We start from the raw sequence: 10,888 nt of genomic DNA on the forward strand, positions 1-10,888 counted from the left end.
GCGCATTCACGTTTGTAGTTTGTAGTTCAGTCAGACTGACCAACTGAACGATTTTCATTAAGGGAATATGCAAAAATTGTTTGCAGTTCAAAAAAATCATTCATTACACTTTAAAAAATCTGACAGATAATCTGACAGATAATCTGACAGAAAATCGTTCATAAAATCGTTCATAAAATTGTTGGTAACAAAATCGTTGTGTGTGTATGCAGCTTTATAACTCACAGTGAAACCTCACATGTGTAATTTACAAATTAGTGGAAATGGAGATGTAAACTGCAAAACAATACTCAGAATTGAAAAACTATCGATTAGGAAAAGTGTTATTAGTCCATATAAAATAAGGGCTTAAAAAGAAATTTGCTCAACACTGTATATACACAATGACATGTCTTACATAATGTCCATACTGAAGCAACATGCATATATACAGTAATTTCAAAAAGATTAATGTAATTTTTTTAGACTACATTTTAAATTGACCTTCTAAATTGACAGATTATGGGAAACAGACAAATTCCAATGTATTGTGCACATTCATAAAGTAACGTGATAATATTATGTTTCTTTACCAGATTGTGTGTTCACCATCTCTCTTTCCAGCTGATAGTCTTCCTTTTCAACTTCCATGTGATCTCATTAAATAAAATGTATTCCTTTAACATCCATCAGTGTCTAAGCTGGGTTACTTTCTGCACAGAATAGAACAAGATAAATATTTAAGTGAAATGAATGGCAAGATGTTGCTCAAGGGTAAAGTCTGGAAACTAATTTTAACATCTATTTATTTCATGTGGAGAATCAGTTAAATTAACAAAACTGGTTTATTATGTCTACCCTATAGTATATGTAATGCAGTGTTGCAATCCTTTAAATGTATTTCACTCCAACAGTTTTATACTGGTAACAGTAACTATCGTTTTATATTTACAGAAACTGAGCTATTGCTAAGTGTATACTGTAAATTTTACATATATCAATATTAACTACTAGAAGTTCTGATGTGTTACCTACAATTTAATTTGGAACTTTTACATTCATGACATTATTCTTGTCACATCTTAGATTGGTATATGAACCAGTAAGTGAGTTGCTATATTAGTACATGAACAGTTAGGTCACTGTTAATTGTTAACTGTATTAAAATATCGGACAAATAATCTCTAGTACTCAATGAAAATATGCCACATATCTCCAGATGTGGTGGATATTGCAAATACAGTAGTTCATCCACTGGTTTTTTTTTAAAGTCAAGAAAATTTTTGTTAAATAAAGACTGTTGGCTGATTATAATGAATGTTCTTCTAAGTATATTACTGCACTTCCAGCTGTAATTGGAGAGATACCTTCAGGTAACATGCACAGAGAGAGTGATAAATATCAGTAATCTTATATTTGTCAAAAGGTCTGCTGCTGTCTCAGTCATGTTAGTCATGTGTGTGTGTCTCTATGTGCGTATACACACGTACACACACATCAAACATATATATATATTTATATATGTATACCAAAATATGTGCTATATGTATTATGTAACATTTCCACACTGTAATATGTACAGTTTACTTAGAAGACATTCAGGATGTGACTAAATGCTCATATACTGTTTGTCTAGTTTAACAAGAATTGCAAGTAACACAAATGCACCTTAACCTATGTTAAGGTGCCCAAAAGGGTATGCATGCCCGCCAGTCTCAATATCAACAGCATAATCCAGGCAAGGGATCTAACATAGGCGTTAAAATGCCGATGCCTATGTTAATCACGATGCCGGGACCCCGAGAGGACGCCGGACCGATCGTCCAACGCCGGGGGTAAGTATGTATGTAGCTGAATATGGGGGGGTTAGGTTTAGGGCACCCTGGGGGGGACTTAGGGTTAGGCACCCCCCCGGGGAGGGTTAGGGTTGGGCTAGGGGAAGGGGGGGTTAGATTTAGGCATTAGGGGGGAGGTTAGGGTTAGGCACCCCTCCGGGAGGGTTAGGTTTAGGGTGTGGGAGGGAGGGTCAGGTTTAGGCACTTACGAGGGAGGGTTAGGGTTAGGCACAAGGGGGGAAGACTAGGGTTAGGCACCCCTAAAGGAGGGTTGGGGGGTGGAGAGGGTTAGGAATACTTAACTTACCTCCGCTGTCGGGATCTTGTAAATCGGGCTGCCGGCGTCAGGATTTGAACCGCCGGGCTGATGTCCGGCAGTCAAACATACCCATTCCACCAAAAACTCTGTTGCTTTTATTAGTTCTAGACTGTACTAAAATGATTGGTGGTTGTTATAGGTTACAGAAAGTTATATATATAGTGTTAAAGAACCTTACTGTCATAAAATTGATATGTCATGAAAGACAAATTTAACATAAGAAATGGGAATTAGTGAATGCACCCATATTATTTCATACATTTTACAGTGTTTACTTACTGTATCCAAATCATTAAAGCTGTTACCTTACAGTACTTGTCAAATCCATGCAAACTATTGCTAAGAGAACTTACACTTTGTCAAACTTGTTTCTAGTCTCAAAATTGGTTTACACTTATATTCTGGTTATGTGTAATGCAGTAATTTAACAATATAATGCATCAGTCGCTAATGACATTTTAATATATTGATGCATACGATGGCAGGATAGTGGTTCCTCTACATTATTCTGCCATGTAAGGACTATGGGCCTGATTCAGAGATGGACGCTAATACAATGGAAGCTGCGATTTCACATGAAATGCAGCAGAGAAAATATGCTAATGTTTGCAAAGATTCCCGGAGCATAAGGATTCCCACTGCTGCCTTCTTACCTGTGTGCGAAGACGCATGCCTGCTTAAATATCGGTAACATCGCTGCACATTGGTGGCCATCTTGGCCTTGCGGTTGGTCTGATCTACCGCTTCCTTGGGAACTCTTCAGATATGCAGAGCTGTGTATGCACTCGCAGTGGCTAATTTATGCATGCCCATGTATTACCGCTTAAATGGTGAGGCACGCCTGCGTTTCTCAAACAACCCCCCCCCGACACCACCCCCAAACGCTGACAACCTGTCACTCACTCTGCGATGAATTCCTCTATACATCTGTGATCGCAATGCAATCGCTGTGCACGTGCAGCGTGGCTTATACGCATGCGCAATGGCAACCAATCGCTCGATTGCGTGCGTAATCGCCCTTTGCATCTGTCTCTGAATCAGGCCCTATGTCTGATGACCATATTTTCAATTTAGAGAACTAGTTTACTTTAAACTGGGATATTATGAATTATCATGGTGATGGCACACTGATCTTAGAGGTTTAAATAGAGCACCTATATCCTATAAAATTAATATTGATGTCCAGGATAGTTGGCTGAATGGTTTTCATTTTGCAATAGTCTAATACAACTCTATTCACTTCATTCGAGAACAGGAATGCAGATCAAATGGCTATTATTTATTAATGTATTTGTTAGTTCAAGAAAAACCCATCATATAGAAAATCACCATTTACTGTAAATTATAACAGTACCCAGTTGATGGGCCTATTCCATATGACTCAGTTGGCGATGTTGAAAGAATCTGGTCTAAATATAATCAATAATGTCAGGAGGGAGTAATTTTAAAACTGATTAATAATACCAATTGTTTGTGCTACTTAAGTATAACTGGCAAAATTATTTATTATGGCTAATTATGATTGATCATGCAATGAATTTTTCCTCTTTATTTAACAAGAATGAGATGATATTTTTAATTTTAAGTGTATTGGGTAAAACACGAGATTGCTTGTTCATATCCTATTTTATGTTACATATCAGCCAAACCCTTTCAGTAAAGTACACTAAATTAATTTCTACTAGTTGCAAATAAGTTACTATTTATTCTGCAATGAGTTCTGTGTCATGCCTCAGGTGTATCCATCAGCAAAGATGGATTGGAATCAAGATATCATGTTTATGAATTTAATTAAACTATTTAATTTAGACATTTAGCATTTTCAATGTCTATGTTGGCAACATTTAATAAATTGACATGTAGTAATTATTATTATAATGTTTTTAACAATGTATGATTTTTAATTTATATAGAAAGAATGTTGTAAGGATATATCTATCTGTCTATGGAAATATATACATGTATATATTATATATAGTCTCACCTCTAACCAACAAAATATAATTATTAAGGATAATGTTACTTTGGCACATCTACTGTACTCTTACTATCTTACATCTTTAAACTGACAGATAAGGAAAAACTTTCATAATAGTCACCCTTGGTTGGCACTAACTTGCATAACAAAGGTTATTAGTGACTTATTCGTTCAGTGGCAGTTATCAAGAGAAACTACAAAACCTTATTTTGAATGAAAGAAAAAAAAATATTTCTTTAATTCTAATTAGGGTTAATTTTTAAAGTTTGTAATTATATTAACATAAATTGGCTGAAAATCTTTTTAAGTGTGCACGACTATCATCTTGGACAAACTGAGGACAATTACAAAATCTTTCCGACCTAAGTCACCTGTGGCTCTAGCTATAGGTCTTACATAGGCTTCCACAGATGCCTGAGGTTACCCAAGCACTCCACCAACCGTCCCCAAAAATTACTCTGGCAGCTACAGTATTTTTTTTACCTGTTTAAAGGGAAACTGGGAAACACACTTCTAGCACTGAGTTATTTAATTTTCTGTATGTTTCTTTTGTTTGTCTTCTTGCTTTTCGCTCCATCAATCTTTGGTGTATGTATATAGGTCATATTTTATGGAACATTGCTTGTATTTACTACCAAGCTAGACATCAAATGTCTTGCAGTTTCTAAATCCTTATTACTAAATTATTTACTATTTGTAGATATAAAAAATTAAATAAAAAAAACAAATAAATAGAGGTTCTCAATTTGCCTCAACATGTGTATAACTGTATGAAATTGGTTTGCTTTGTACTGATTACATCTCTCAGTGTTAGAATTTCTACCAATGATTTTTCTGAAAAGCCACCCAAAGAATGATGCACCATTTTACTGACTTTTGATATTTGTATATTGTTGATAAAATAAAGAATACGGAGCGCCAGTTTTGTGACCCTCTGTGCCACGCCAGATTACAGTGGCTTTTGTGACGCTCTCTGCCATGTCCGGTTACAGTGGCTTTTGTGACTCTCTGTCACATCAAATTCAAATGACTTCACGTCCCTCCACTTGTGTTAAATGAAAGCGTTCACTGAATCTCACCCACTTTGTATCTATCAACCCAATTCATCAATTTCAGGCATCAGAATCAAATAATATTGGGAAAAGGCCAATCACACATATAAAATAATAGACAATGACATTCTACACCTGTAATATGTTTTCTGAGCAGGGGCATATTAAGAGAGGAGGGGGCCCGTGTTCACTAACTGTCCGGGGGCCCCCTCCTCTCTCCCCAGCTGCCGTCAGCGAACTGACAGCAGCGGTAGAGTCTGGGCACTAGAGTGTGCCTGGCGTCTACTGCACATGCACAGTTCTCCGGGAATATGGCGCAGCACCCATTTTCAAGGTGATTTCCTACTGCGCATGCGCGAAATGCTGGGAAAATGGCTACAGCAGCCATTTTCCAGGCGTTTTCTGTAGCACTACTCCGTAGGACATGGATTGATTGATCCGGAGAGGTAAGTATAAAAAAAAAAGTATGGGTGCAGGGTGTGCGGTGCACCGCACACCGCACACCATGCACCCATTATAAATACTCCCGTTTCTGAGCATGCCATAAATGCACCTACTATAAGTGTCTTCCTAGTATGATAGTTGATAAATACCTACTTCAAATATTTGCACTTTCTCTCATACTTTTAAAGTCATCTGCTTCCTGCGAACTAACTAGGACAAGTATTTGCAAATGTGTGTATATGTGTATTTACGTGTTTGCCTTTGTGCTTGAATATTAATATTACCAACTGACTTTCATAGTCCCAGCATATTAAGTAAACTGTAAAATACATGCAAGGCTGGGAGTTGGTCCAGTGATCAAGATCACTGACTGTGAAATAATAATAATAAGAAAGAGACTTACTGGGATCAATAGTTCAAATTCCAAGGGCAGTCCCATGTAAAATTGGACAAGTGACATTGTCTTACAGTGCCTCTGGTATCAAAATTCAGATTGTAGACATGATAAACATTTGTGTACATGGTTATGCAAAAAAAAAAAAGTTGGACTTAAATAAAAAATTATTATTATATTTATATTAAAAGATGAATACACTACAATAATACAAAAACTATAATTTGGTTACTATCATATCAAATGTTACTCTGTGCTACCTTACTGTATGAATTCACCATTTACGTTGTTTGTATTCTATTCATTATGGCCACTGATAAATGGTCACTATTGTTCATATAAATGTTTTGCTATTTTCTCTTGTTACGAGACTATCAACTGTTTGATTGTTTATTCAATGCCATGCAATTGTAACATTTATATTGCATATTGGATTATGTATCGTTGACACTTTTGGTGCTTTACAGAATAAAATTTATTGGTAAAAATAATAATACAACAACTATGTGAGTGGCCCTAATCCAGTGAACTATATTTGTAAATTATTATACATTTTTTAATTTTATTGAATTTATTTGTATAAAGTAATAAATGGTGTTTTGTTGCCTATGTATAAGATTCACAAATATATTTTTAAAAATTATTGTAATTAAAAATAAATGACCAGTAATACTACTAAACAGCTTTATATCTTGAAATTAAGCTGAAAACATTATTGATTGTATAGTTGTAAACTGTGCATCTACTATTTGTAAAACTGATCATAAATAATAAAATTGCAATGCGGCACATAAACAGAAAGAAACCTCAATCTCAGAATAAAAAAACCCCTACAAAATAAACAACAACAAACAACACAAAAAGAACAAACCAAGCTTGTTGTTGCATCTTGACACTTACTTCATTCAGCCGTCCTATCCTTGCAGAGTTGGGCTCTTTCCAGCAGACATAACAAACTTGGTGATGGGTCCTGCGGTCTTCCAGGCAGATGAGTGTGTCAAGAGAGAGAGAGAGAGAGAGAGAGAGAGAGAGAGAGAGCTAGCGAGAGAGAGAGAGCGAGCGAGAGAGATTGTACCACTGCTGTATTCCAGTTGGGAATGTGTCCTGGTCTGTCCTCAGCATTAAATAGTTATGCTGTAGAAAAGGGCTTGTGATGCTCTCTTACTTTGGCTTTCACGCATGAGTTCTAGAATGCTAGTGGAAGATGTAAGTTGTCTCCTCTTACCTTCCTAGTGAAGCACATCAGCGTGCTCCTGCTGTAGCCCAGGAATTAGATCAGGGTGCCTTGTCAGAGGTGGAGAGAATTCAGGTAGAAAAAAAAAAGCATGTTGAAATAGATCTGTGATTACATCAGTTGAAATAAGGCAGGCAGATGGCTGTCAGAGCCAATTATTATATCAGCTCTTGTTGGCCCCAGGCAAATCTGCATGTAATAATAATAAAAAAGAACAAGTGAGTAAGTTATGGATTCTTCACGCTGCCATACAAGTGAACAGGAGAGTGAGTAAGTTTTAAAAGCTTTACATGAGAAAGTGGCAAGTGTTACTTCTAAATGGAAAATGCATGGGAAGTTATATATCTGTAACATTTCATGTTCTTAAAAAAATGTACTTGAAAATAAAAGTGTATCTAAGTCTAAAATTTTATTATACAAACACAAGGGTTCCCAAAAGGCTGTTAATGAACCACAAGCCTCCAAGTTTTGATTCCATGAAAACGTAGTTGCAGAATGTGCTCATACTTGTCTGGAACTGAGCATGAGTTTATGTGGAGAGTTGGTAAGTATATTTTACATAGAATGGCCAGAGCTGGGTATTCTATAGTATCTAAGGCCTGGTGCAGTGATCCGCCTAACTGAGCAAATTACTGCACCCACAAAAAAGAGATTCCGGTTATCTGACAAAATATTTACATGAGATCTCAGTGGTAATAATTTCCCATTTTCAATTGATTTTGTGGGGAGCAGCTGGACCTTATGGGGGAGATTACTAAGTCTTGGAGAGTGATAAAGTGGAGAGAGTTAAAGTACCAGTTAATCAGCTCCTAACTGTCAGTTTACAGGAAGTGTTTGAAAAATGGCAGTTAGGAGCTGATTGGTTGGTAATTCATCTCTCTCCACTTTTTCAATCTCCAAGTCTTAGTACATCTCCCCCTATATCCCTGCAAAATGGCATGAAATTTGAAGGAAGTGGAAATCAGTATTTTTTAAAGTAATTTTACAATATACTGGTCTATTTTTTTAAGTAACTCTTCCAGAGATCTGGAAGAGCGGAGGATGGGTTTTCCGTCCAAGTGGCCAGCTGAATAATACCTCATTTGGGCCTGATTCAGAGTTGTCTTAAGACGCAGCATTGGATCTTCTGCGAGACCATCGGTCATTTGAGTATCCCTGAGGTTACTCAGATTGCCCCTCACAGCCCCATAGCCGAGGCCAGGAAGTCTGAGTTGGAAGACGAAGACCCTGGCCTCAGCACTCCCAGAAAAGGACAGTGACTTATCCCACCCCCCTTCCCCAAAAAGAAATTTTGCAGAGGGAGGCCTCCACATGCGCAGTACAGATCCAGTCTCTAACCAATGGTGTTTTTAATGCAGAACCATCAGGTTTGCGTACAACATTGAATCAGAAGCCTTGGCACCACACAGCTATAATGACCCAATTTGTGTAAAAAAAAAACTTCTGCACTGCCTACTTGAACAGAGAATTGGATGAGACTTGGGAGGGTACACTGCTCTCCCAAAAGCCCAGAAGACCTCCCTGGAATTCTGGTGTCTCCTGGACAATAGAAGAGAGTTGAGCAGCTATGTGGTGTAAACACACCACAAATAAGGCACAATGCCACAATATATGCACAGTCAAATCTCTAAAGTATACCCCATGTGTAAGGCAAGACTAATTGGGTTCATAGTGGTGCTTCAGGATTGTCCACCAAGCATACTTCATGGTGCATACATGGCCAGTACTACCAATAGGTGGACCAAGGCCTTAACATGATTAGAGAGAGCCTAAAATACTAAAATAGTGATACAATAGTACTCCTCCCAGGTGCAAATGCAACATTTCTAGAGGGGAAGCGGGTTCAAAAGGCTTGATGTGGTCAGCCTAAATGCAGTGTTTGTAATACTTGAAAAATATACAGGGCCAGCAATTATAGTAGGCTATTAGATGTAGAGCAAGCCCGTCTGGGCTTTTTTCTTTTTTTTCAGCATGTGGACACCATTCCACAATCCAATCACTGGTCATCTTCCCCCAACCTCCCGCACAACCTCCTGTTCCCTGTTCCCATATTTGCTCCATTCATGGTGTGTGGCTGGTCCTCATTTTCTGCGGCTCTAGGTCTGTCCTATCACCTTCGCCGTGGGAGCCACTGCCCATGCTGGAGACGGGGCAGACCTTACACAATTATTGTATAGTTTAACACTATAGATGATGTAAAGCAGTGTTTCCCAAACTCAGTAATCACGCTTGCCTAACAGTGCATGTTTTCAAAATCTCCCAGTTTGTTCAAAGGTGTATTCATGACTGGTTGACACATTAAAAGATCCACAGGTGATGCTAATTATTTAAAATTTATATTTTGGTGCAATTCAAAAGAATGGTCTAGAAGAACCTTTGCCCAGGTCACTGCCCAGACCAATAATTGGGTGGTCACTTGATTCTGTGCTAAGCAGACATATATAGTAGGCTCATACATGGCCTGACTGGCCATCTGGCAATTCTGGCATATGCCAGAAGAACCAGTGGCCTGATGTGCTTCTCCATTTGTTTGAAAGCCTGGTCAAGCAGCTCCGCCTCCCGATGCTTTGCTTTTGCATGCCCAGATGGGGCCCCCATAACTGGCGACATGCCCAAGTGATGTTTGGCCATGCCCCCTTTTCCGTGCACACTAAAAGAATGTTGGGACTGAATAACAGCCCAGTCCGTTCCTGGGCTCATTTGTACAAAATGAAATGAATTATACATCAATATATTTGATAAAAAGCTTGTTCTACTCCACGCACACATCACAGGCATGTACTTGTATCTCCCATGTTGTAAAACATTTATTTTATTTGTAACAATTATATTTGCTATTATAAAATATAATATAATGGGAATTATAAACAGATAGAAAAGAAAATCTTGAACAGACATTGGAATATTCTAATCAAAGATTCCATCCTAAAAAAAAATTCTCCCAGATAAACCAAGAATAATATATAAAAAGGATTCAAATCTGAAAGACCATTTAGTTAAAAGGGTTTTCCCTAATGAAAGAACATAATATTGGTGGTATCAGATCTAAAGGTTTTCTCACGTATGTAATATGTATAGGATGTAGGAGTTGCAAAAGTATAGAGGGGAATAAAATCCAAAGTGTCACATCCAGCACCACACAGAAAGTATACAAAATAAAAAAACTTTGTGACATGTAGCAGCAAAAATTTAACATTTGTTACAATGGAAATGTAACAAAAAATATGTTCGGAAAACATGAAGGGCCTTTAAAATAAGGATGGGAGAGCTTTAGCGCAATATTGGTGAGGGCGTAGAGTCATTACATAGCAAATCACTTTAAAACTTTAATTCATTGTCAATACAAGATTTGAAAATCTTCAAAGTTATAGACCAAGTGAAAAAAGTTGGAGAAGCAGTAGCACCAAAGCAGCTTTAGCAAAAGCGGAGTCCAAATGACCTAAACTCGGACTTTGAAATAAAGTGGTTTTTGTAAAGGATATGCAATACATGTTGTTTTTATATATTCTTTATCTATTATCCTTATATTACCATAATAAAAACTGTATTGTAACTTCAGAAACAATTGTGTATGTATTCCAGGACTTAGATATAATTATGGAACATATCCCTATTAAAAATATAAAACTTATCAATTGAATTATTTAAAGCAA

General features: G+C 37.2%; 1 protein-coding gene across 1 annotated transcript in view; it reads right to left on the minus strand.

The window, feature by feature from the left end:
* FOXN1 (forkhead box N1) overlaps window positions 1-7,243 on the minus strand; it is a 126,383-nt gene extending 119,140 nt beyond the window's left edge. The window contains exons 1-2 of the mRNA XM_088477809.1: window positions 6,902-7,243; window positions 573-692 (exon numbers count right to left, since the gene is read on the minus strand). Of these exons, the coding sequence (XP_088333935.1) occupies window positions 573-630 (58 nt within the window). The 5' untranslated portion in view covers window positions 631-692; window positions 6,902-7,243. The remainder of the gene's footprint in view (window positions 1-572; window positions 693-6,901) is intronic.
* Between the last annotated feature and the right edge of the window lie 3,645 nt (window positions 7,244-10,888).

The sequence above is a fragment of the Taudactylus pleione genome, unplaced genomic scaffold (assembly GCF_031769625.1).
Source record: "Taudactylus pleione unplaced genomic scaffold, aTauple2 ptg000203l, whole genome shotgun sequence".
NCBI classification, from domain to species: Eukaryota; Metazoa; Chordata; class Amphibia; order Anura; family Myobatrachidae; genus Taudactylus; species Taudactylus pleione.